Here is a 27,773-nt window from a genome sequence, read left to right as displayed (position 1 = left end):
AAAGAAAATCTCAAAACCCATTTGGAACACAGTACCAGAGCTAATGGATGACTTTCCACCACGAGGTACCCCACGCCCACGACCTCCAGACACGCTACGTCCTCGTCCCCCAGGACGTCGCCTGTTGTCACGTTGGTGCCTGCTCTCCCTGTCATCTTCTCCTGCCAAGGACCAGTCACTAAGTTCATCTTTTCTCTCAGATTCTGTTTCAGAGGGATTAGAGAGCTCAGAGTTTGTACCTTGTATGAGAAGGAAAAGAAAACTGGAAATTAATATGGATTTGAGGATTATATTCTGGTTTCATATCCTCACAGAACTATTCCAGCCAGCACAGCTGGTTATGTATCTCATTTTAAAAAACAATATAATGCATAAATATATATAAATAAAATAATAATACACACACAAGTATGCAATCATAGATATATTTTAATATTTATCTATACTAATATATAAAAATATATGAACATATAAAATACAGATCAGAAGTTACTTAAGTAAGATTCTCAATTTAAGTTTGTTTGTACTAAGATGTGAAATAATGGCTGAAACATCACCAAATCTGTAATTTCTGTACACATATAAACCAAGGATTTAGCAGTGTTTCCTCTCTTTGTCTACACACTGCAGGCATTTGGTGCAGTTTCTAGGCAACTTCTCTGAAATTCCCAAGGACAACTTTGCCACCTTATAGCTGATGGCTGTTGCTAAGCAACCCCTTCTGGATGCTGTAATGCTGCTTGAACAATTTCACTGTTTCTATCAAACAGCATCTGTGACACCCGGCCATCTCAGAGTCCCCAAAGCCACACAGATTTTTACTACCTGAAAACCCAACACCTATTATTCATTTCAGGTATCCAGGAACTCCCCCTACTACCCAGTCTGGAATATAAAGTTTTAGACCCATATGGCTTAAATGTGATTCTTGCCATTTCGGGAGGAAAAAAATACTTTAAGTTTTCCAAATCACAGTGTGTGTATATATAAGCAAAGTGAACAAGTTTCCTAACAGTTCAGTCAGCTCACTGGGAAATAATAAAAAAATCAAGTTACAAACATCATAATCAGAATCAACACAACTACCACTTGGCATGATCCAGGAAGCTATAGCTAGGGACAGACGGTAAAACCCAAAAGGTGTCTGATTTTTTAACAGAAATGAGCTACATGTAGATATCCAGAATAATTTACTGTACTGAAAAAGTAACATTGCTCTTCTTTGTGAAACATGTCTATATAGAAATGCAGTGTCTCCATTTGGATAAGCTGGGGACATGCACACCTGTCAGGAACTGAACAGTGTTTTTTAATTGAGAAATGCATCAGAATACCTCACTATACCTTAAAAAAAAATCCAGTTTGTTCCTGACTGAATTAAAAAACCCACAGGATTTTGTGTTGTCTCCATTTTACATAATTTTGGTTCACTTTTCAGAAACATGCTGCTAAGATGGCCATGATCACAGACAAGTAATTTTTCTCCTTCTCAATCAAAACAGATAATGCTCATTTCAGATTTTTAAAAAAATTTGTCTCCTGAAAAGCATCTCTAGCTCTCTTCCCAGCTTTTGTGATGTCACTTACTAATTAGTACGGAAGGACAAGATGTTTCCAGCGCTCAGTTTGTTAATTTCTTCTTCAATTTTAAACTTAACTTCAAGACTGCAAATCTAACGAGGTGTTTTGAGCTATGAACAAAATAAAACAGCAATTCTGCATTTCCAACCCTATCTTCCCTCAAGTACATTGAGCACAAAGAAATCCAGAGACAGTTTTGGGTTCCAAGGTATCCTGAGGCCTCGCCCAAGGGCACTCACCGTAACCAGAGGTGTAATTGGGGCCCCTGCGGCCCCTGCCCCGCCCGCTGTAGGACCTGGAGCCTTGCACTGAGGAGAGGGTGCTCTCGTCAGTGGTGTAGCCCTTCTCCTTCTCAGGAACTCGAGTAGAGGAGGGCCTGAAGCCCATCCCAATCTGCCGCAGCTGTTCATCGATCTGGAGCCTTTCCAGTCTTAGTTGTTCTACCTCCTACATACAACAAAACAAAAACCGTGGAAAAGACTGCTGACAAATGTCCCTCACAAAACACCATCCCCCCATCCAGTCATTTTGAAATGAATCGTTCCTGTGGGAGAATTCACACAACCTGGCAGGTGACTACAAATAATGAAATTCAAGATGAGCTATCTCTGAGTTTTGGAAGAGATCTAAAAACTTTCACCACTATGCAGAAAACTTGGCTTTAAGACTACTACTAGTTTTCTTGATTACTGTTCAGCAAATTTTTCCAGTAAAATTTAGAAAAAAAAATAAGCAAACTGACAGGGAACACAATGCAAACTCTTAATCCCTGTTAACATCACAAAGCAACCCAATCTAAACAGGTAATTGTTCTAATACCACACTGTATTACTGGTGTTCTATTAGAAATTCCATCCTTCCACTACAGAGCATTAACCTGACAACCTGACAGCAGAACTCGAACGCAAACAAAAAATTTTGTGTTAGTTCCCAAATGTCTCTTAAAGCCCCATTCTTTACAGTATGAGTCTTTCTACCCCAACAAATAACCACGACAAGGTATTTACAAGCCCATGATACCCATGGGCAAGGGGTGGGCTCAAGGCACCAAGCTTTAAATCCTGATATACAGAGGAACAGTTTAACAACTGCAAATCCCACTGAAGCTGCTCAAAAATACTTCAACCTAAGCTTCCTCTACAGATCATCTCTCCCAAAACACACTCACCTTTAGATATGCGATGTGATATTCCAAAAGAACTTGGACATTCCCAATGCTTTCTTTAGTACCAACAAATACAAATGGTACCATTCCCTACAGGAACAAAGTATCAAAGGTTTTTATCACAGAGAACATTATCATTGAAATAATGCTTTCTGTTTAAATTATATAAAGAGATCTGTTTTAAATTACCAAAGTGAGCTAAACAAAGGCAGCAACTGAGCCTTTGTTTGCTAAGACATATAGAAATAGCTCAGGCTGGAGTGACAGCAATGGCTTCAGACTGTCCAGCTTTCCCAACAACCTGTTCTGGAGCTGAGGTAACCTGACATCCTATGTTCATATTCATGCAACACGTGCTGGGTGTGTTGAAAACAACAGGTGTATAGAAGCATCCACAGCTTACCAAGAAGGTAAACCAACTTTAAAACCAACTTTATAAGACCAAGCACTTTTACAAGCTTTTCCCTTTTGCTCTTATCTATTTAAAGTATGTGGACACTTTTAACACTACCAATCACAAATTACTTATATAGCCCAAGTACATATAGGGGAAAGAGTAAAAAAGAAAAAAAAAAAAAAAAAAAAAAAAAAAAAATAAAAAAACCAAAAAAAAACTCTTACTTCAGCAGCAAAAACCTTCCTTGAATTACTTTATATACAATCTACTGCAAGATGCCAGTTTAGAACTAATGCTCTCTATATCCACAGGTTTTGAAATAAAACTGGGCTTGAAAATAAAAACCTAGTCACAGCAGAAAAGAATGAAGTACTTACATCTTCACGGGGCAGCTTATTTTCATTGTCTCCTTCAATTCTCACCCTGACGACTCCAGACTTGTCTACAATCTCCTGAATCACTTTTCCATTTTTTCCAATAACTTTTCCTTCAGAGGGCAAGAATGGTTAATTTTGCACCCATGGTCAAAATATTTTAGCATGTTTACTGGTATTTTATACATAAAATCCCCAAAGAATACCCCACACTACGTCAGAGAAAATGGGTAAAAACTTTTAAAATTAAACTCTCTCTATATGCAGAATGACAAAGCAGTGATGAGCAAAGGAGGCAGAATAACCTAAAAAAAGGGCAAAAGCCAGAATTGTATGACAGAGTACTCCATAAGGAATGTTCTTTACAGTAAATACCAACATGATACAAAGTAAAGTGCAAAAAATACTACAAGTTTGTTTCCCTTCCTCAACAGCTCAAACAGCTCAGCAGGTTTTTATCTTTCTGTTTATTGGAGTTACTGATGAGCTGTGTGTCTTCATTAAATGTAGCTAAATATCTGTCTGCTTACCCGTGTGCCCACAGGTGATGTGGCCAGACATTTGCCTTCATCAGAAACTGGCAATGTAATTATTTAACAGCAGCATTTTCAGTTAAGCACACTGCTGTGACTTCTGCCCTGATTCTTGTGTGGGATATATTCACATTAATGAATGCTCTCTAAATGCTCCCCAAAACTCAACTTGTAGGACATGAGGTTTAGCAAAAATACCTGGATTAATTAGATTTACTAACAAGACTGCAGAAAATAAATTGTTCATATACAAACTAGGGATTAATTTGTTAATGTTAAAATGAACTTTAATATTAGGTAGATAAGAAAACCATCAAGTTGCACCAGATACACAATTTGCACAAATCATATTTAAAAAACCACCCAAATGAACAAATAAAACCCCATTACACTTTTAATCTGGTCAAGTTCTAAAACCCTGAAAGTCTAAGTTATAGGAGTTAGCACATGAATTATTTAAATGACATTATTTATAATATGCAGGCTCCAAGCCCCAAACCACAGCAGGTTGAAGCCTGGGTTTTAACTCCTCCTCTGGATAATCCAAGTTTTCAATCAGGTAGAAAGCCTCCAACTTTAACACTGCCTCCATGCCCACACTGCCCACAAGCTAGGCATGGGGAGCAGGGAGCTGCCAGACTTGAGTAAAAAGCAGGATAAAGGAAGGAGAATGAAGGAAGAGGAAAAAAGTTCCCTGTGAAGACCGGACTAGGGGAAGACATTTGTGTTTTCAAGTGGAACACAATTAACCTCACACCTTCAGGTGGTTTGCAGTACAGAACCTACCAGACTAAGCTACACCTTCATAAAGCTACAACATGGAAAAATGTCTATTTTGAGACTGAGGCCGAGACTATGAGCACTGCTGATTTATACAGGAGCTCACCAGCATCCAACCACCACCTGTGACAAACCTCAACCCAGGAGGGAGCAGTACAGGAGAAATGTCTCGTGTCATTCTTGTAACCCAGCCGGAGTATTCCCAGATAAAACTTTGGAACTCAGCTTCAGCACTTTTAAGAAGCCAATTTAGTAGAGTGTGTGTTTTCACTAGAATCTGAACTTCAAATATTAAATTAGGTGGTACAAGTCTGTAATCAAGTCAGTTTAAGTGCTAAAATCCTGACAAAGTATTATGCAGCAACAATATATCCTATTTCATAATAATTCAGATACATATAGTTTTAAAAGATTAATCACTTTCTACTTAAATTGAGAAATCAAATATTGTACTGACACTAAATCCTCTCTGCAAATTTAAGATTAGGCTCCCTTTTCCCAACTTTTTAAGTTTTAGCAGTATTACATACCAACAAGATTTCTGGGAACTTGAATAAAATCCTCCACAAATTCCAAGTAACTTCTGGCCTTTTTTACTGCATCAGCAGTCTGGAAATAAATTTAAAAAATGGAATTTATTTGTGAATACAGAATGTTAAGAACAAAACCTTGTGCAACAGTTGCCAGTCTTCCAAATAAACTTATTTGCAAAAAAGAAAAGAATAAAGACAAGATTAATCTAGTTTTGAACTAAATAATAAAGGAATAATTGAGTGAAATTCCCAGAGACAAAATTCAGTAGAAAAGCAAAGCATCAGTAACAAATAAAACATTTTTTTTCATGTTATTTCAAGATTTTTTGAGTATCAAAATGGATCCCCCATCCCTGGAAGAGTTCAAAGGCCAGGTTGGATGGGGCTTTGAGCAAACACTGCAAGTGATTTTACAACCAGGGCACTCTCTTTCCAGAATGCTGGTTTCTGGCCACAGTTCATCTACAATGCTTTCCAAGGTAGGACAGTGGCTCTGGTTACTGGGGAGAACTCCTGTAAATGCTCCCTTGCAGCTTTATTATTAAATGACAAAAATCAACCGAGTTAATTGAGATGCTGAAACAAGAAACCAGGCTTCAAATTAGCAACAGCAGAAGTGTAGAATTAAGGAAAGAATATCAGCATCTAGTCAGTAACAACAGCTTAAGAGCACAATTTCCATTTTACACTAATGCCTCAGCCCTTTCATCTGTCATTTTTAGGCAACACATGAAATTAGAGTACCACCAGCTCCTGCACCTTTTAATCAAATCAGGCAAATCCTAGAAGAAGAAAATGTATAAACCTCTACTTCTGGCAGAGGTCAAAATGATGGCAAAAGAAACACGGCCAAATTAGATTTCAAGATAATGAAAGCAGTGATCAAGCACAAGAAACAGATGAACAGGAAACCACTGTGGGGAGTAGAGGTTATGCTGTATTTGCAGAGCAACCGCTCAAATGGTACAAACTTAACACATGCTAACAATTCTTCATCCTCAGTGAATTCTACAAAGAGACACAATTAAGCAAAGAGTTCCTGCCTCAGGTATGTTTATCAATTCTTTCCCAAATAAAGATGAAGGAACTGTGAATGCATTTACAGAAGCAGAGTCAGGACAAGAAAATATACAACTGCCAGAGCTGCAGCTCTCCAGTGCACTCATATGCCTCTCTACACCTGTCATGGGCACTCAGGATTTTTACGCGAGTACAACCTGTGTAACTCACTCTCACACCAAAATGAGCGAGCACATAAAGCTGACTCAGACAAGGTATTCTCAGTTCCTTGTAGTAGAACATGAATTAAAGACCTCACAGGATTCCAGTCACTAGCAACTATCTTTGTTAACTCTGAATTACAGCCTACACGTCCACTGATGCTCTCATTACCTCACACAGTAGCCCAAACAATCAAGACACATCCATGCTACCAATGAGTATAATAGAAATAGGATATTTTTCTAAACTCGGCATTATACCTACCAGTGTTAAGAATTGCATAAAAATTGACTGCAATTCCATTTTGACAGTATTGACAGTCTAAGAGGAACTTTTCTATTGCTGACACGGCTCTCCTTCTCCGGGAAGCACAAGTTTCCATAAGTAGTCCAAGCTACACTGTCCAAACTCTGAAGTTCACAGGCCTGTGATCTGTACAGGCATCACAATCAACAGTTCAGGCAACCAGGAATGGCTCTTTAAACCAAAATGGCCTTGATCACACAGGGATAAATGCATAAACAGCATGCCATACAGTTTAAGACTCCTCCCTATCCACAGAGGTTTCCAATAGTCTTTAAAACTTATCTTCATGTTTCTTCCCCCAGAGTGCCAGGCCCTGAGCAATGAACTTTTATTTGTATGCAAAACATCAGCTACGGGAAACCTTCAGACCATGACTGCTATGTCAACAACACTGGTTCACTACACCCACACATCTCAGCCTGAAATTGTCTGCCTGTGCATTCAGCCATTAGGGCCTGGCTGCTTGCCCACTGCAGCTGAAGAGAGGAAAAAAGAATAGGCAAGTGTAGCCAGATGCTGAAAACCTTATCATGTGGAATAGTTAAGCTGCCTGGCATTTTTAGAAGCATTTATCACTTCTACGAAAGACAAGGCTGATGTGCCTAAAGGCATTTTTATTTAGGGGGCATCTGGTATTTATAATCATTGCTCTGACCCTCTGTAAGAGGCTGGTGACAGTCATAACCTTTTCACAAGTTCCAGCATCACATCATTCACATGAAGGAGATCAAAACTGGAATACACTGGACATTCCACTGCATTTAAACTTGTCCCATTCTTCCTCAGGAACTGAGACGCAATTTACTGGCAGTAGGAGATGAAAGAAGGATCTGCTGCCAACCTGATACCCTGGAAGCATTTAAGGTTTCCAAAAAAAGGACAATTTCAGAGATGCTGCCAAGTACAGAAGTTTGACCTCCTCTCCACAGGATCAACTTCATCTGAACCTTTGATCACAACCAGGTTCTACTCCTGACATAGATAGAGCAGAATTCAAGACCTCAGATTCCTCAAACAGGAGACAACCATAGATTTTCAAACATGTTAACATCAGAGACTCAGTCATACCTGCAGAGTTAGGGACAAGGGATAAAAATCCTCAAAATATTTCCTGACAGAGCCCTGGTGACAATGGCATTTTTGTCACTAGCCTTCTGCTTCCTGAATGGATCCATGTTTTGGTCCAAGGACCAACTCTATTTCAAGGCAGTCATGAGATTCAGAAGAGTCACACAAATGGAATCAGCTTGGAGCAAATCATTATTCTGCCAAAGCTGGCATTAAATTGCCAAAATGTAAGAGTTAGAAACAGCAGATACAGGCTTTAACACACCTGGACAGGTCAGAGGAGCATACACCACAAAGTAAGACACACATGAAGGGGGTGGGGCAGGGGGAAGGAGGAGGACCAATAATGTTCTGAGGGAGAAAAGAAACCCAAACAAACCCATGATCAAGTAAAATAGCAGGAAATGATACTTCTCTCAGGGTGACCCAGGGTATACAGGAAAATGGAGTGATTAGGACAGAACACACTTCATGGATGTCACCTCTGCAACAAAGGCTTGTATTTCAAATAAATGCAGTAGAAGTTGCCACAGTGTCAACATGCACAAAGACACAAAACTCAGGAGGTGTTTTCTGTTTATAATTCTGGGTACAGCTCTCACCAGTCTAAAAGCAGATACATAGTGAAATGCTCCAAGGATTCATATAAAGTTCCCCCTTACCTCTCCATAGATTCTGAAAGTACCGGTATCCTCCTCAAGTTCAATGGTTGTAACTCCTGGAACCTTTCTGGCTTGTTGTATGTTACTGCCATGTGTTCCTATAGCAAGTCCCATTAAATCTTCTCTGACTACAAACTCCTCATGAAATGCTGCGGCAAGCTGCTTTGTGCACTGAAGGGAAAACAAAGGCAGACTCAGCCACGTGCACTCACTGCAATGCACTGCTCTGAGCTCAGTTTCAAGCAACAAGAGCCACAAGCCGTGGCTTTACCTCCAAGTGCTTTGTAGCTTCCTCGTTTCTCGACATCAGCATGAGCTTGGTGCGAATGCTGCGCAGGTGCATGTCACTGAGGATGTTCACTCTCTTCACTGTTGCTTCACTGGCAGACTACAGGAGAGAGGGAACCTAAGTTTTGGCTTTGTAAGCACATACACATTTAAAGGATAAATCAGGAACATATTGAAACGAAGTCATAAACATGATCTCAATTTCCAGAAGTTACATGAACACTGTTCTTCCTCTAAACAAAGCATGAGAAATTCAGCACCACCAACAACTATTGGTTCTCACTCATGTTCTCCCAGCATGTTTTACATTACTTTACTGCTGAATTACACAGTAACCATTTCCCCTTGATGTTGCCCAAACAAATCTTTCTATCATACGCATATTTGTCACTGCGTGTGCAAGTAAGAGAGCTAAAGAAATAATCAAGGACAACACAATCCTGCAGAGTGAGGTTCAACTGGATAATATTGATTAAATGGAATTATGAAGAAAAACTAAAGCTGGGACAACCCTATGTAGTAAGAAAACCGCCACAGAGACATCTAAGTGAGCAATTCCTTAATGGCTACACTGAGCTGGTGCAGTTCTTCACACAGAAATACACTGCAATTTGACCCACAGCTGCAATACAGCATGAGGGGAAAGCTATTGTTACGGAGTGGAGGGCGATGACTGACCTCTGAGCCACCTGCTAAAACCAGTGAAAGGAGAACTTAGCTGAGAATGACAAAAGCCATACAAACAAGGAGACTCAAAGCTGCTCCTAAATTTAGGTTGCATGCATTGGAGGCCTTACCCCCAAAGATTAAATGCATCTAATATTAAATCTCTCCCAATTTACACAGCTTGGCAAGTTAAACCATTTTCCATATACACACTCAGCTGGCTACCTATTTCTTATAAATAATATACTGGGAATCCACAGAACATTTACATAGAAGCAATTACTTACCAGTATTATTAGTTGAGCAGTTTCAGCATGATAAAAAATTCGACATGCTCCCACAGCTTTCTTGAAATCTTTATGTGCATTTTCATTAGCGCACCTAAGGAGACAAAAATATTGTTATTTCAACAAGCTGCATCAAAACTGAACATGTAATAAGAGAATCACACCCAAGTACATTCCGGAGTTTATGGCAAGGACTGTTCAGAAACAGGAAAGTTTCCATTCTCCTCAACATGGCTTCGGTTTCCCTGTGGATTCTATGGCACCGGGGTTATCTGGAAAGCCTCAGTAACAGGCCCACTGTGAAGTCAATCACCTGTACAGGCACAAAGTTCCCACCTGGCAACCTGCCTTCTGTCCCCAGCCTGAAAGCTCAGCAGGGGTCCCAGTCAGCAGTTCCTAAATGAGCTGCTGCAGCCCTCACCACCCTTAAGGCTCTCCATGGGCCTGTAAATCAGCCTCTAAAACAGAAGCCAAGTGGGTTCTTCTCCCCTTTCCATAAAGTAAAAGCCTTCTTGAAGTGTGCAGAGCTACTCACGCATCTCTCAGGTCTTCAGGAACATCCACTGTGCACTTGAAGAAGGTGTTCTTTTTGACAGTTTTGTTCTGATTCACAGGTCGCAGTCGCTCGTAAGTGACAATTTCATTGTAAGTGGCATCACAAGCAGCGTATTCAATGACATAAAACTGGGAGAGTTTTTTTTAAAAATAATAACTTCAGTAAGGAACAACAAAGACAAAGTAACATTACCAGCATCAGCAAGGAAGCACAAAATATGAATATATAAACAAAACCCTAAAACAATGACACATTTCTACACAAATGAGCCTGGACATATTTCAGCACCCCTGTGCTCCTTTACTGAAGTCAGGACACTGTTATCAGCATAGTCTCAGTCCCCCACAACAGCATCTTGGAATTATTTTTCTCATCTCTCTTTCAAATATTTTCATTAGCTCATTTCAAGTTCCAAAATCCAAAATGTTTGCTGGAGCTCTAATTCTAAAAATATCAAACAGAGAATAATTCTTCACAGAAATATCTACTCTGCAACACTAAAACAAACAAGGTGAATCCACTGATTCAATGGGCAAACTACCTGGGAATCATGTAAGATCTAAATCAATACAAAAAACTCCATCTTTTTTACACACATTGCCAAATTTAGGAGGACAAGAGAACTAAGAAGATTTAAGTTACCAATAATCTAGTCCTACACTTCCACCCAACACATGCAAGTTTAAAGAAGCTTGTGTGCACAGTATCCCTGCAGCCTGGCTCTGTTCTAGGGATGCAGCCTTCTCCTCTCCTCCCTTGCACCTAGGTGCAATTTAGGGGTGCAGCAGTACATTCACCTCTTCCTCCCTCAAAACTGGGATCTGTTTGTCTCAACATAATTTGCTTAATATGCAGAAAAAGTAAATCACTCTTGTAATGATACGCTTTCTAATTACAAGTTTTAAGTATCATCCAAATTATACAAAGCTGCTTTGAAATGCATCAATGTATCATTATTACCTCAAGTAATAATAAGGAATAATAAACACTGAACTACAATTAAATTTAAGAGATCTACCACTACATGCTCTAAAAACTTAATTTCTATAGTTAAAGATAACTTGGGATATCAGAGCAAACATAAAGCAACAAATTCTTGGACACATGGGTTGTTTGTGAATTTAATATTAACTCTACAGAAAAAATCCAAATATAGAACTGTGTTAAAGACTGTACAAAAAAGCCAACATGAACTGTGAGGTTCTTTGCAGGGACAATTCTCTAAAATAACTGATTTGACAATCCTACACTGCACACTGAGGGTGAAAAACCATATTTTTCCCCCCTGTAAAAACTAGGAAATTAGAAATTGGTAAAAAATTTTACTTCTATGACTTTTTCTGAAAATAAGCAGCATAGCAAGCTAAGTGATACCAAACTTTTAAATTTTTGTGATAGAGCCTGTTAGCTACAAATGACAAACTATCATTTAAATCAGTTTGTCTCCTTTTATCTTGATTTCTCAATGAGCTGTTCATTCACAATGGTCAGCACACAGAATCTTCCTCTGGTAGGTCTTTACTACCACCTTGCCCTTACAGAGCTAAAAAAAGTTGATATTTGTTGACAGTTTTTAAACAATACTAGAAATTGGAGAATCATTTTTCCAGTACTGTTTCCTTTGGTTTTAGGAATCTGATACAGCAGAAGCATCAAAACACAGGACTCTTCCCATGATGAAGTTCAATTCTCTTGCTGTCACTTCACAAAATAAAGCTTTAATGAGACTGGGTCAAACACTGCCACACCTCTATACACTCAAGCGTCCGAATCTGCAAGTCACTTGGCAGTTGCAAACAGCCGTTTATTTATGGCAAAATAAGAACTTGACATATGTAAAAGCAAAACAAGCAGTGTCCTTCCACTGCACTCAGTAAAAACACACACACACAAAAAACAACCCACAGCCATACAACATCTAGGCCTCATTTATGGACAACAAACAGGTTTTAACCACAGGTGCTTTACTTCATTTTCAGCACCAAGTTCAAGCCACAAAATAGGTTTGTTAGAAATCCTGTCATTGTGCATGCCTTCAGTCCTTCAAGCAATTAAAATGCAGATAATGGAAGTCACTCACCCAGCTCTTAAGGGCATGACCCTCTGCTGTGCAATGCAGCAAAGGTCATTCCAAAGTGGTCACAACTTATAATTCTCTTCTGTCATGTTTTTGTATTTGTAGTACCTTATTCAGAGCTTTTTCATGACAAAGAACTTCTATTTACCGTACTCAACACAAAAGAGTGAAATCAGTATGTTTTAAAATAATTTACCTCTCCTTTCATCATTCGAACTTTTGCCAGCCACCAGCCACAAGGTTCTTGGTCATTTGCCCTAGAATACACCTGGAAATGAATGTAGTAAGAACCACTGAAAGCACATACAAACATAATTCACTTATGTGCAAGTATAATGAAGAAGGAACCACGCAACTTTTCTAATTTTCATTAAAATGGAACAGTATTCTACTCTCATCCTCCTTGCACTACAAGGACTGTGAACAGACTTCCTTTGTATAAATCACTGACAATTCAAAGGAAATTTTTAAAGGAAGATAAAACTTTGGCTAAACACTTCTTTGGGGGCAATTCCTCAGTAAATTCAAACACTGTCTTCAAGCTGGAAGTCCACACATAGAACTAACTCCACAATTCAGATTTCTGTTTTGTCCTTGGCTTACTCGATAAACCAAGAGCTACTGAAATGAACCAATCACATGACTACATACTCCATATTAAAAAACACTACCAAGGTAATGCATGACCAGATATAGAACAGAGGACTTCTGAAACCCAGTTTTCTCATCCTTAGGTTTTATTTGCTCCTCATACACTTCCAATAGGCTAAAGAAATTTGCATGCAGACTGACTGAGTTTTACAGTAGTGAGGAAGTAGAAAATAACCCTTTACATCTAACAAAGGCAATGTATTTCAAATAAAGGAATAGAAAAACCCAACACCTATGCTACATTTTTTCTTGGATTAGTTGCCCAAAAGTACGTCGTTATGCTCAGGAAAGGAAACTCATTATTTTGATTTTAAGGACAAGTACAGAAAAACCCCCAGAAGTTAAATTGAATCACTCGTGATACTACAATGAGACAGGAACAGAACATTCATATTTTGATTTCTAGATTTAATACATCACTCCTATTAACACCCTCTTTGTAGAATACCATAATTCACATAGACTGTACCAGACATTTCATCTGGGTTAAAACTCTTGCTATCAGACAAGCTTTATTACATCTTCGTATCAATGATTTCCAACATTTTACATTCCAGGTCAAAAAAGAAAACTGCCTATATTTTTGTCAGAATTAAAAACTTCTCAGCTGTTTTAAGTTTTAGATTTTGAAAATATTTCCACTAGCAGTTTTGTTGGAAAACTGAAATGTCACAGCTCCACTGAAATTCTAACAAACCCACGTGTAGAGACATGTTCCATTTTAAACTGTCACCTCGGTAATGCCCTTACACCCCTCACCACTGCCTGGAATGGACAAGCAGTTCCAGACTGGGACAGCTCATGAGCATTCACTCACCTCCACCTCATCTCCTTCACCAATTTCTTTCTTGATATCAGGGGGTGGTGGTAATCTGACTTCATTGAAGGGCACCTGGCGCTCCGGTTGCCAGCTGCAAGTTGAAGAAGCATTACACATTAATTCTCAGATTTTCCTGTTGTTTTCTTTAGTTTAGAATTCTGTTTCATTAAAATTCCTTCTTTCCGTATAATGAGGTCTGCTTTCTTACTGCTAGAAAGCAAACCATGTAAGTAGAGGAACAACATAATCATGGCAAGACAAAAGTAGTATCTAGGAAGATATTTAACAACAAAATTTTTAAATTAACCCAAAAATTTAACTAATGGCTTTCATAAAACCCCAGTGAAAGATATTGTATGATGTAGTTAACATTCCTACTGCTTAAGCCATAGAGCCCTTATATAGATTTAAGCTCAGCTTTGCAGTCCACTATGGGATTCATCCATTTCTCCACCTCATATTTAACATTTTAACTGCTTACCACCAAAGTTTTATGTATCTCAGGAAAATGTGACTCCAATCTTCAACAAAACTTTCCACCTACAAACCTTCTGATGTTCCTCAGTAACCGATTCAGATCAAAACGTATCTTTGTATCTGCTTACCAATACCAACTATTTCTAGGCATACATAATAAAGGTTTACTTCCTTATACAGCAAGTCTATTTGTTTTATTATAGTTGGCTGTACAGAAGTATTTTATTTGTAGAAATGTACGTTTCCAGTGCATTTTATGAAGACTACTGGAGCAATTAAATTCACTGGGTTCTCCTGAAATTCCTTCTCCTTCTACTCTGTGAATGTCACAGAATGCCATCAGCTGTTCCTCACTCTTAGTCAGGAATCCGACTAAAGACTCTATAAAGGTTGAAATAAAACCAGGGGAAAGAAAAAGCCCGTATTAATTTAGAATATCTGAGGGACTTTTAATGGTATCTGTTAAAGCACTGCAATGTCCATCCTTTCTGCCCATCTCATTCATGTTAGACACCAAGAGAATCAGAACCAACCAACCTGTAACAGTAAGGATTACTGCAAGTCACTTGCTTTGCTGACTTTTAATAACCTGCAGACAGAGCAGCCTGTGTTTTAGAACAAGGCTGAGCATAAGAAGCAAAGGGCACTTCTGCAACGTCCCAGAAGATGGATACATTTACATGTTTGCTCTGAAACCACAGCTTACACTCAAGTACCTCACTTAATAAAGATGTTACATATCATATAGTTTTAATCTAGACATTATAATAAACTTTTTATTTTAATTATAGTTTGAAAAACAAAAATGCATGAAGATTATTACTGAGGTGCCAGAACACATCCAGAGAAGGACAAGGAAGATGGTGAAGAGTCTGGGGCATAGAGCTGATGAGGAGCAGCTGAAGGAGCTGGGGAGGGGGGTTCAGCCTGGAGAAAAGGAGACTCAGAGGGACGTGAGAAAAAACGGTGTCAAAGCTGTGCCAGAGAGGTTTAGACTGATAGCAGGAAAAAATTATTCACTAAAAGGGTGGGCAGACATTAGCATGGGCTGCCCAGGGAGGTGGTGGAATCTCCATTCCCAGAGGTGTTCCAGGGACACGTGGATGTGGCGCTTCCATAGTGGTGAACACCATGGTGGCAGGGCTAACGGCTGGACTTGATCTCAGAGGATCAAGTGTGAGGCTTTCCAGCCTAGGACATGGATAGCTTTTGCTTAGATTGGAAGATATTTCGGCCACAAAATGTTAACTAAATCACATTCTATTTCTGAGAAATGGTGAAAGCGGTTGGCAAAAAAATTCAGTTGCACTTAAATTGTCCTTGTTGCAAATATAACAGTTACTAATCTCAGGGTTTGGGTTTTTCCTTCCCCTCCCTGCCACTGGAAGAAGCACACAGTGGAAAAGTGCACAGAAGGCTCAGCTCTCAGAATATGAGTCCAAGTTTTGGTAGCAAAATTTTCTAAGTCCAGAATTGGAGCACCTCACTGGTGAAATGCAAACCAAGGTGTTTTAAGAAATTACTTTTGATGGGATACAAACTATCTACTAAGACAATCTGACAGAACTGATACCTAAGCTACAGGGTACAAATCACAAAAAAATGAGGTTCTTGCTTCTTACAGCACAGAATCATCTCCTTCAATACAGCTGTTTCAAACTCCAATGAGCCTCTATGAAACCGCAGATCCATCAAACTCAAGATCAAATTTTCCATCTAACAGTAATAAAAGTTACCAGGTCCTGAAGCTTCTGCATTCATTCCTTGCCTCCTCACCCTCAGAAAATGTCTCTTAAAAGAATTAAGGCTACCTGCCCAGAGTGTTGCTATGACCACAAAATCATCAATAGCAGTCTGTGCTGGTACACTTAACTTTGGGAACCTTACAATAGCTGTAGATAAAGATTGGCTAACAATAGCAGAAAATGCAAAGTGACAGTTTACACTGCCTATTGTGGGGTAGATGTGTGTATTTGTTAGTGATTATCACTATCACAACACTGATGCTCTCAGCACAGGACACTCTTGCCAATTTCGGTTCCACTAAAGCCCTTATGAAATTAACTCCATAAAAAGCATACGAATTGATCAGATTTACGTCACAGAATAATTTGACTGTGCATACACTTCCTGATCAGATCTATTTTTAGTCAACAGAACACTCTACATATGCTGCAGCCCATCCTTTTTGAAACATGGCTGCTGCTGCCAGACTTTCTGTAGAACACATGGATGATATGGATACTAAACACTAGAAGTGCGTTTGCCAACAATTCAGCTCCTGCTGTGAGTCCTGGCACTTCCTTTAGCTTACTTAGTTTCTGACATCAAAGTATGTATTTTAAATGCAAAGAGAAGTAATTACTTTTCTTTAGAAAGTAATATAGATGTTGAAGATGAAACTCATGATTTGTCACATTTCTTAGACCATGGATAGAATGAAGGATTTAATTTTTTGTTTGTTGGGTTTAGAGGTGAGGCTATGAAAACCTAGGAGACAGTAACAGGTTCCATAACCACCTCAGTCTTACTATAAATTATGGTTGCCACCTCATCTTCTAACTGTCTTCATAAATGAAGAACTAGAAAGCATAGGTTAGACAGAAACAAACACTGGGTTTTGCAGGGTAAACCCCAGGATTACTTATGTCTCCCCCAAGGATTTCTTTTTACACACGTGTAGATATGTACACACACACATCTGGGATTATGTCAGCAGATTATAAATACTGTTTATAAAGACACACTTGCACGCTCCCTAGCATTACCTTTATTACCCAGCAATCTTTCTTCAAGAAAGGCTCAAAGGCCAAGCTACAGGTTAGAGCTGGCAAAGGTTATAACAATTTTCACATCAAAAGACGACACATTTTATAGAATCTCCACCTAGTAACGTGAAGAGAAACAGGAAAGAGGATGCAACTCACAGAGTATTTGGAATTAGCACTGAAATCTCCCAGGTAATCCAGTGTTATCAGTCAGAACACTGAACAACAGATACTCATTTGTACTTTACCAACCCATGGATTATCCTTGGCTTGCCACTACAAGTTCCCAGCAGCACCGTTGTGTTTATATATTAAATTGAATGGACCTCATAGATAATTCTTTTCAAGATTTGCTAAAAGATCTACACTCTTTTCCACTCAAAAACAATAGGTCTTTTGACTGGATATATATGTATAATTATCTTCCTAATAGTTAGGAAGAAAAAAATCACCATCAGGATATTTTTACTTTTCCCTGGTTGAGAATACTGATCAGCATTCCAGACAGCAGACATAGAATTGCTCATATGAGTACTTTGGTATTTCCATCTTTTCCTGCTTTCGTGTACATGTATCAAGCCTGTGGCATTGATTTCTACGTTAATTAAATTTGGCTGTCACACCTATGGGCATCACTAAAGAGACCAAAGAATGTACAGGACTGTGTAACTGATGAACTGAATTCTGATACAGATTCAAGAAGGCAGTTCATGGAAGCTAAACAAATTAGTGAGCCTGTACTTCTAGAACTATATAGAATGTAATCTGCTTCCTCTTAAAGGCAAAACAAATAATAAAAAAAAAAAAAAAAACCACCAAAAAAAACCAGCCAAAGCACAAAACTGAAATAACCTAATATTCAAATTATTTTTTAAAAAAATAAAATACTTACTTGTTTTCAAATGCAACTGTGAGGGAGTCCTCATGAACATCTTTGATAAATCCCTAAAACAAAAACATTTTTGTTACAAGAATGCACGTGAAATCAAAAAGGCAGCAATTTCAATACAGCCTGAACCTGAGCTAAGACTACACCTAACACTGAGGTTCCAATCTCAGAAAGCTCCAAAACACACTCCCACTCTTTGCACGAGCTTGCTGGTATTCTTAGCTGGCTATTCTAAGACGTGCAGAGTGCAGGGACTGCTCCAATCTGACCAGCTCATTTACAACTGAACTCACTATCAAGAGTTTCTTACTCTACCCACAGGTGTGCACTGGTGTTTTACAGGAACACAGAGAGATCCAGGCAAGGACAGTTATTCCAATAGCTGTGCACAGCACTATGTGCTTCACTGGTGTTCCTCCCAGCACAAACTGAATCCTAAACAACTGTCCCCCCAGCAGTCTGCCAGCCAGTTTGAATCACATTTGGCAGTAGAGGCTGCCACACAGCCAGTTATGGTATCATCTTTCATGTACTAAATTGGGGACTGGATGAGGCCAAATGCCTGTAGGACTTCCTAGGAAAACAAAGAGAATACAATATTTCATGGATTTTTTGTGCTTACATTTCGGGGGCATTCATTTTACCAAAAATTTAAAGACAAAGATCAATCTCACAGAGTTATACCCAAGTATCTATGCAAAAATTAAGCTGCTACATTTCTTGATTAAGGAGGTTAGGCATGCTGAAAAAAAAATTAAAAGACAAAAAGAACATTATTCCTGCCTTTGCTCCAGCCTGGTACTTGCCCAAACAGAGGTGGTCAAGGAGGACCCTGCAGTTTTAAAGGAGTAAGAAAGCTGCACAGCTATGTTCAGAGAAAGAAGTTCCAGGAAATCTGCTGAATGGATTATATCCATTTAAGAAACTGACAACTGAGGAGGACGAAGAACATAGCAGCTGCGCAAGCACCACTGAGGTATTATGTGTCAGCTCAGGGAAAGATAAATTTTGACACAGTCGATCCCTCTGTGTAATGATGGACAGTAAAGGAGCCCACACTGACAGCTGGCTGCAAAGGCCTATAAAAACCAATCTCCTTTTACCTGAGCTCAGACTCGGCCAATGCTCTGAAAGAATTTGCTCAAAACCTGCTTCTCTGCTCCCTGAGCTTCCCTCAAACCCATCTGTCAGCAACACAAAAGACTGGTTCTAGCAGAAAGCACACTGGTAGCCCTCAACAAAGCAGGTCACCAGAAATTATCTTGTTGAACCACCTAGTGTGCTCCTAATAAAATAAACCCTCTCAAAGGCCATCCTGTCACTGCAAGGGAAGGCAGGTAAATCTCCTTCTTTGAAAGGTGAGCAAGCAAAACAGTTAACAGTAAAATACAACCAGAATCAGGGACTTTCAGTTTCAAGAAACTGGATGGGAGTATAAAGTTATGTCTGTTTAAAGATGCAAAGAGCATAAAAAATTTTACTGCCTAAAGCATGTATAAGCCAGCAGCAGAGATAAAGCAGAACTCCTACCAAATTTATGCTACCAGCAGTTCCCTTCAAATGTACCCCAGCAAAGGGACAAATGAACATGGCATACAGTGCAGGAAATAGGAGTTTCTCTACTACAATTTATCCAAATTCTACACAGGGACAAAACACTGAAGTCACAGCACTTAGAACCAACTTCATGCAGTCCAGCACTCTGCTACATGACAACTTATCAACAGACGGGAGTATTTACAGGGAGAGATTAACTCCCTACTGGAGACAGCCATTTATCTGCATTCCAAGAGTCTGTGATTCAATACCAGTCTCTGCCTCATTATGTTACCTTATTTCGTAGCTGAACCCGGTCTTCCGTTCCTGTTGTGTTCTCACAATATTCAATGTGTTTCTAAGGTAAGCCTATAGTAGCTAAAAATTTATTCTGCAGAACTGAATTCAGTTTTTTCCTTTGCTGAAAAGCACAACTTCAGAATCAAGAAAGATTCCAATTCAGGTATCATAAAACATCTGATTAACATTCAGAACTTAATGTTCTGTAGAGTTAAGAAAGACATGAATCCACTGACTACAGATTTCATTAAGAAGACAAAAGAAGTGCAAAAAAGGAATCCAACTGCACTGACTTTTGAGTATTTAAGACAATTAGCCCGTTACCAGGTGAAGTGCGGGTTTCTGTGTAAGCTACAGACAGGTTTAATAGTCACAACCAATTTTCAAGCTAAGGTCCACTGAAGAATGCCAAAGCTGAAGTGGAACAGTAATACAGAGATACAGCTCTCAGCAGACCAGCAGCTGACACTGCACAAACTTAAGTTGCATAGGGACAATTTTTAATAAAATCCAAAGTACAAATTCCAACAAAGAGTCTGTACATTTTACAACAGCATGTGGGTTTCAGGAACTCCTTCATGGAAGGAAGTCTTTCAGTTCAAAGTGTGCACGCTGCTCTGCCCTCCCACAGGAGAATGTGATGCAGACTCACTGCTGGCAGACACGTAGGCAGCAACTGCCTTGGAACTACCTGCACAGCTTCTTCACTTGGTATTGCCAAACTTTCACTCCTGAGTATAATCAAGCATAATATCTATCAAGTATGCACTTCAGGTCACAAATGCACATGTAAAATATCAAATAAAATTACTAACTATTAAATATTTTTATTGTTGTGAGGCCTGAAAAAATTCTGATTAGAGTCTAACTATATGCATTTACTTCTAACTATTATCAATTTCTCTACAGCTGTTGGGGATGAGATCACATTTACAGCAACTGAAGTACAGCAGTCTATGAGGTATTATGGACTGTATGGTCCATTTTTAATAAAACTAGAAATAATGAGAATAGAGTATGACTTTCAAATAGTTTTCTAAGAAATTATTTCATTACTGTCAAGAAGGATCTCAAAAGTACCATTAGAACATTTTCTAAAAGCCAAACTTCCTGAGTACGACTTTCGTACAGCATTCAACCCTGCCTATACACATTATCAGCTGTCACTTACAACTTCCAGATAAAACCAGAAAGAGATTTTATGCATGTCAGGATGAGATTTAGTGTAGTTTTTAAAGAAGTCTTCACAGAGCCTATGATAATTAAATTTAAAAAAAAAGGTTTTACAACAAAACCTGTGACATTAGGGTATTTTGGTATTTCACAATACAAAAAGGACTTTATAGTAAATCCTACAAATTCACAAGGAGTTTTCCAGAAGAGGCATGATGAACATAAACCAGAAAACGAAATAACCTGGTTTTCAATTAAGAAGTTTTGAAGGAGTTCTTTTATTTGTTAGGTAACCTATATAAATAGAGTTGCACTAGTCATGCTTGATACTGTGTCAAAAACATTCTTTACTAAATTAAGTAATGATCCATCACCTTAACTTTTGCTCTAATGAACAATATACTCTGCTACTGAAATTTAACTTAGCAGTGTTGCCTAACACAGATAATGCCAGTCTCTAAGTTTGAAGAGTTCTACGTTCCTAACATAACATTCCATGTACCTTGGGCAGAGCTAACAGGAGAAAACCAAACACATCACCAATAAATACAGTGGCATCAAAAAGAGTGAGGCATTGCAGTATCAGCAAGTGAGCTTACACATAACCTTTACGTGTGCTTTACACTACACACAAATCTGCAGAGGGGAAGAAAAACTGACATGACTTCATCTTGCCAGACCTCTGCTTCAGCCTGTGCAGACAGGGGTGTCAGTCACTCGGTCTGTGCTGCGAGCTGGATCCCTGGCAGTCCATGTATGCCCTGGCTGAGCAGCCCCGCTCAGGAGCGGCAGGACACTGTACTGTACTACGGGCTATTAATGTCCTGCTGCCTCCACAGGCTCCTGGGCTCAGACCTGTCTCTGCCACTCACTTGGCAGGAGCCGAGCTCCCAACACCAGCACCTGCACAGGGACGGGATGGGAAACGCAGGGGATCTAACCTGGGGCTGCACAGGGTGTGCAGGGTGAACAACAGGGCAGGGGCACCAAAACCACTGCAGCTGAGACTTCCTCATTTCGTAACAGACACCCACACACACTCTTTCCCTTTTACCTGGGCTTTGCCCATGGATTTAGGATTAGGATCTGCTGATAACATAAACGGATCAAGACTTACTGAAGTGCCCTTACAGTGAACTGCATGTCTGTGTGTGTATATTTGCACACACACAACTTTTTTTTTTTAATCCAATTCCAAGCAAAGTCACAAAATCTGTAAAACAGGTAGACACAATTCAAGTTCCCTCCACATCCTCCTTTCTTTAAATTTATCTGACCCCCAAATAGGATGATCCAATGTAAAAATGAGGTGCTGTTAGTTTAGCTGCAAACTTTCTTTCCAGGGACAGACACTGTTTTGGCCTTTGAGCCACACATACCTGCACACTACAACTGCATTAATATCACCTTACCCACTGCTGAGCCAATTTCTAACAGCAAACACTTCGGCATCTGGTACCACAGACTGCTTCTGAACCAGTGACATAAAGGTCAAGCAGCCTATATCCAATTACCAAGCCTTTCACTCCTTTTCAGATGCAAGAACCCCTGGTATATCTAACTAACACTGAAACACAAGTGTTTTGTGTAACAAACACCTGAAATAATTATGGTTAAAGGATGTATCTCATGCTGAGACCCCAAAGGAAAAAAATAGAAAATAAAGCAAACAAAAGAAACTTGTGAATACACAAACTGCTTGACAAGAAAGACTGAACTTGGTATTACTTTCAATATAAGTGATTAGCTGCACCTGTTTATACAAGGAACTGATAGAAGCAAGCAGCTGTGGCTTACTGAAAAACAAAAACACTACAAGCAGGTATCAGGGAAGAAAAATATCCTGAACTATCAGATCAGTTTTAGCAAGCACAGTTTAATTTATGACATTACTGCTTACTTCCATCCACAATCACTATTACATGTAAATTCAAGGGCTGTTCTGACAGTTGTGCAAGAGCCTCAGCACTGAATTTGTCTCAATGACTCATTTCTTACACAGGGTTCTTCATATGCATCCTCCAAAGGGCAAAACTTCTGGAAGACACCCTCCACTGACCATACTCCTCAAAAATCAATAACCATTCCCTCTGGCATCTCCCTTCCATCAGCCTAAAAGGCTCAAGCAAAAAGCTCACCAACAGCAACAACTACAGCCACTTCTTGCAAGACTGCACACTTTCAACTGATCAGGAACAACTTTAAAATGTTTAAAATTCCCCACCCATATAGATGTAGGGCTAGATGTAATAGAAAAACGCTGACAATTATAACATAGTTAAGATCTTTAAAGAAAGCACCAAAGGTCATTCCAGTTAGTTTCCTGGTGTAGTAATTGGGTATGAAAAGTGTGTAAGCTACACTCCTAATGACAATTTCCTACTTTAATAACCATCAAGCTAAAAAGCACTCAGAGCAACTCAAGTTGTTTGCAAAGCCACTAATTAAAAATTGTAAGAAAAAATTTAAAAAATAATTGTATTTTCATTGATGCATAAACCTTCACTTCCACAGAGTTGCTCATCAAGCTTTGGCTCTACATGTGGAGAAATGATGTGTACTTGTCATTCATCATTTTTTCCCCTTAGTAATATTTTGGCTTGTGTCTGCCTTGAGGTCAATGCCAACTCCTGCTACCAGCATTTTGCTTAGTCCTGTTAGCAGAACAACTGCACCTCTTGAAAGAGGAACAGGCCAACAAGGAAATACTTCAGAACCCGTAAATTAAGGGTTGAGCTCCATTTTAATTCATAGGTTTTTTCCCCTTGCATAAATAGCTTCTCCTGTAGAACTTAAAGAACATAAGGACCTGCAGCACACCAGAACCCATTTTCCAGAACATCTAAATTCCTAAAAGAAAGAACACAATGGATCTTCCAGAGTTTTCAAATGCCACTGAAAGGCTCAGTCAGAAGAACTGATCTGATGCTCAATTTATGTACCTTGGTCTTACTGTAAGGCCCAACCTATTTCAGGGATGCTGACATGGGAAATCATGAATAATGTGCATCAGCAGGGCTCTTAATCTGCATACAAGCGAGTACATACAAGTGAGCTGATGGAGATACTGAGTAAAACTGAAGTTTTTGTCTAGTTCTTCCAAGACCCTCCACAACTGGCAGGTCCAGAAGAAATGGCACAAATGGGAATACAGGAGTATCTGTATGAATGTCAGGAAACTTTTTTTTCTGACATTCCAGGCAGAGTTCCTCTCTAACTGTGAGAGTGACTAAGCAGAAGCACAGGTTGTTTGGGAGGCTGTGGAGTTTCCATCCTCAGAGATACTCAAAAGCCATCTGGACCTGAGCAACTGGCTCTAGGTGGCCCCACCTGAGCAGAAGTGTGGACCAGGTGAACTCCCACACTGTCTGCCAGCCTCAGCCATCTGTGATTCTGTCAATTACTTCATCATCTTAATGACAGTGAACCACCATCCTGAAAACACTGCAGGCAGGCCAAGACAAGGCTGGGAGCATACAGCTTTCACTCTCTTCAACACATTCAGAAACCAAAGAAATTCAGGTATTTTTGACCATTCCATACATTAAAAAAAAAAAAAATCTAATCTAATGTCCCAAAGACAAAAACTTTCCTGGCATCTAGTCCTCACCTAGAAAGCATGAACTTTTCTACTCTCAGGAAGCCCTCACAGCACATTTAATATAGGCACACCCATAATCAGTAGTCTTCAGCAACCCTGTCTGTTCTCCCCTGTTCCACAGCACAAGCCCCCCATTTTTCAGAAGCCCACAACCACTTCAAGCCCCGTAAGTGCCATCTGATCTCCAAAGACAACGGGTGCTCAAAATTATGATACACGCAAAGTCTTCCAAGCCGCCAGAAGTGGCAAAATACTGGCTCTGCTGTGTAATGGTTGAGAACCTGGCATAAAATATACAGTAAATGTTGTCCTGTTCTCCAGATTATATTACTTCTTTAAAGCAAATGAAAAAAAAAAAAAAAAAAAAAGAAACCACAAATAAGTTTGGTGATTTAGATACACAAGTTTAAAATTAGATCATAATATGCTCCTATGTATTTTTTAATTACCTTGGGATTTACCATAACTGCTCACCGATACATGAAAACTCAAAATGCTTTTTATGAGGCATGAATTTTAATAAAGAATATTAATTTTCCATACCAACTTATTGCAACTATAGTGTATACATATCATGTATGGTCTTCCTGCACTTAAGAAGAATTCCTTGTTAAAACTGAAGAGCAATTATTAGTGGAACTAAAGAAACTTTATAATAAAGAGTACCATTTACCATGGTCATACCTCTAGTAAGTACTGAAATCTCACTAGAATGCTACAACAGATTTAACCACTACATTTGGTCTACTGCAGCTAAGTTGCAGATCATAGTAACAACTCCTTAAAAGAAAATCTCTCATTACATTGTTTACATAATTTTGGTTTTTCTCTCTGTTGACATAGCAGCATTTTTCTGATTTCATTTACCTGGGGTTATGCTGTGCTAATTAATCCAAATTCAGGCTGTTCTAAATGCAAACCTCAAATCTCATCCCATCTTACAAATTCTGCTTGTTCTCTTCTGAAAACTTTTGCCACCTTCCATGGAGTGTCACACAGCTTAGAAAAGATGAGCCTCTTGTCATAATCTTGCAATGATCAGTGCTACTGCTGCCCAAAATAGGACACTTCCTAAAAGAGACTGACACACCTCTTTGCTTTAGGTCACTTTAAACAGCAAGTGACTAGGAGTGTTACCTAGTTCCAAAAGAAATGCAAAACCTCTGCCTTCCTCAAGAGTAAGACTCACGAAATGGAGTCACCGACACACACACTTCACTGCATTTAGCTCACAAGAATAATCTTTTAAAACCGTGTTTCTTTGAACGTTTTGGTTCAGGTCTGGGGGTTGTTTTTTGGTTTTGGTTGTGGGGGTTTATGTGGGTTGTTTTTTTCCCCCATCCACATTAACAGTGGATTACTCTGAGTTGGGGCTTTGATCACTGTGCATCCAATCATTCTAACCTGCCTTCATCCACCATCTTCACCACTGGACTTAATCCCCACTTCACTGATCTCAAAGCCATTATGCCATTTTTAATTAAAACTTCTGCTTTTTTAAGTCACTGTTCACAGGGCTAAAATACATGATGGTGCTAGTCCAAGGTTGATAATTCTCTCTGATTTAGGAGGAGATGTCATCCTTGCAGATTTTAAATCAGGCTTATTGTAGCAAATTCTGTGCACGCAGATCCCTTCAGTCCAAAAATTCAGCACACCTCATACTCCCATGTGTCTGACATTCCTTCTAAGCAGAAGAGCAACTGATTCATCATTTGGAAAGTTGTCCAAGATCACAAGGTATAAAATGGAAAGCTAAGAAAAGTGTTTCCAAATTCTGGGCTTTTTAATGCTCAGGGGGAAAAAAATCAATTCTATTTAGGAGCATCCTGTTCTGGACACAAATGATTCTGATGTGGGTTTCTGTATGATACTTCAGGTTCAACAAAAAAAAAGATCCACTGTATAAAATTTATTATCTACTCCTTTTGGTAAAAAATTCAGAGGGTACCCTACTAGGGATGCAGTTTATGCCACTGCATTCTTTCCTCATAAGGGTATCTCCCATCTGTCTTGGCCAGCTGAAAGAACTAACTCCTGAAGTCAGCTGGTTACAATCCCTTACACCCTACTGCCTCTACATACTGTACAGTCACCACATGATTCCCAAGCCAAATCCACAGCTGCACTCAGGAAATTCTGAAGGGGGGAGGGGGAATCGAAAGGGCCAGCCCCACACCAAGTGCAGTATTGCCTGTGCAATGCCACTCTGTGCGTGTGGTTAGGCACAATAGCTAAAGAGAGACCCGAGATTAAATCCTCCCAGAACACAGCCACGCTGCGTGCTCACAATACTGGCTGGAATCAGCCCTTCTGGAGAGGAAGACAGGAGCCTACTGCCATAAAAAGAGCTGGGATTCTTAAACATCTGAAGCCAGGCTTAGGGGAAAATGACTGACAGGCAACAGCTGAGAGTATTCTGCATTGATCCTGTACCATCCTGACATTCCAGGGAGGGTGATGGTGAAGGAAGATTTCTGAAGGCATAAATAAACTCGAAATCCTTAAAAAAATTATTTAAAATCTATTAAAATCATTATTATCCCCCCGGTTCACCCCATCCCACCCAAAAGCCCTTGCATCTTCCAACACCAATGCCCCCACACGCCCACCCACCCTTCCCGAAACGAAGGCTCAGGGAATCCCCGCGCCGCGCATCTGCTCCCCCCGGCCCCGCCAGCGCTCTGCCTTCCCCACACACGAACCTCCCCTGCGCGCAGCCCTCAGCAGCCTCGTCACCGCCGCCCCCCCGCCGCCGCCGCCGCCCCGCTCCATCCCCGCGCCCCCGGCCCCGCACCCCCCGCACCTTCCCCGCTCACCGTCCCCTCCCCCGCGGCCCTTCGGCCCCGGCCCCGCCGGGCGCGGAGCCGCCCGCGCCGCCCCCGCCGCCGGTACCTTGTAGAAGGCCCCGTTGGAGCCGCGCACTTCCACCGTCAGCTCCTCCATGTTGGGGCCGCAAAGGACGCCGGGACGAGCTTCTAGAAACTGTCACCGCGGGGGGAGCGGGCGGCGCCCGCCCCCTCCGCCCCCCGCCCGCCGGGCCGCGCCTCCGGCCCCTCCTGCT

The 27,773-nt window shown here is 40.0% G+C and overlaps 1 protein-coding gene across 2 annotated transcripts in view; it reads right to left on the bottom strand.

Annotated features, from left to right (window-relative positions):
* Positions 1–27,773, bottom strand: part of FXR1 (FMR1 autosomal homolog 1) — a 33,819-nt gene extending 6,046 nt beyond the window's left edge. For both annotated transcript variants that reach the window (XM_068200379.1, XM_068200380.1), the window contains exons 1-13: positions 27,605–27,773; positions 18,103–18,155; positions 13,963–14,056; positions 12,691–12,762; positions 10,397–10,545; positions 9,862–9,955; positions 8,892–9,008; positions 8,621–8,791; positions 5,361–5,439; positions 3,521–3,630; positions 2,750–2,836; positions 1,821–2,028; positions 36–239 (exon numbers count right to left, since the gene is read on the bottom strand). In XM_068200379.1, coding sequence (XP_068056480.1) covers positions 36–239; positions 1,821–2,028; positions 2,750–2,836; positions 3,521–3,630; positions 5,361–5,439; positions 8,621–8,791; positions 8,892–9,008; positions 9,862–9,955; positions 10,397–10,545; positions 12,691–12,762; positions 13,963–14,056; positions 18,103–18,155; positions 27,605–27,655 — 1,489 coding nt within the window. In that variant the 5' untranslated portion in view covers positions 27,656–27,773. The remainder of the gene's footprint in view (positions 1–35; positions 240–1,820; positions 2,029–2,749; positions 2,837–3,520; positions 3,631–5,360; positions 5,440–8,620; positions 8,792–8,891; positions 9,009–9,861; positions 9,956–10,396; positions 10,546–12,690; positions 12,763–13,962; positions 14,057–18,102; positions 18,156–27,604) is intronic.

The sequence above is a fragment of the Anomalospiza imberbis genome, chromosome 10, assembly GCF_031753505.1.
Source record: "Anomalospiza imberbis isolate Cuckoo-Finch-1a 21T00152 chromosome 10, ASM3175350v1, whole genome shotgun sequence".
NCBI classification, from domain to species: Eukaryota; Metazoa; Chordata; class Aves; order Passeriformes; family Viduidae; genus Anomalospiza; species Anomalospiza imberbis.
The sequence above is the reverse complement of the archived record's forward strand: the minus strand, read 5'-3'. Positions and strand labels throughout refer to the sequence as shown.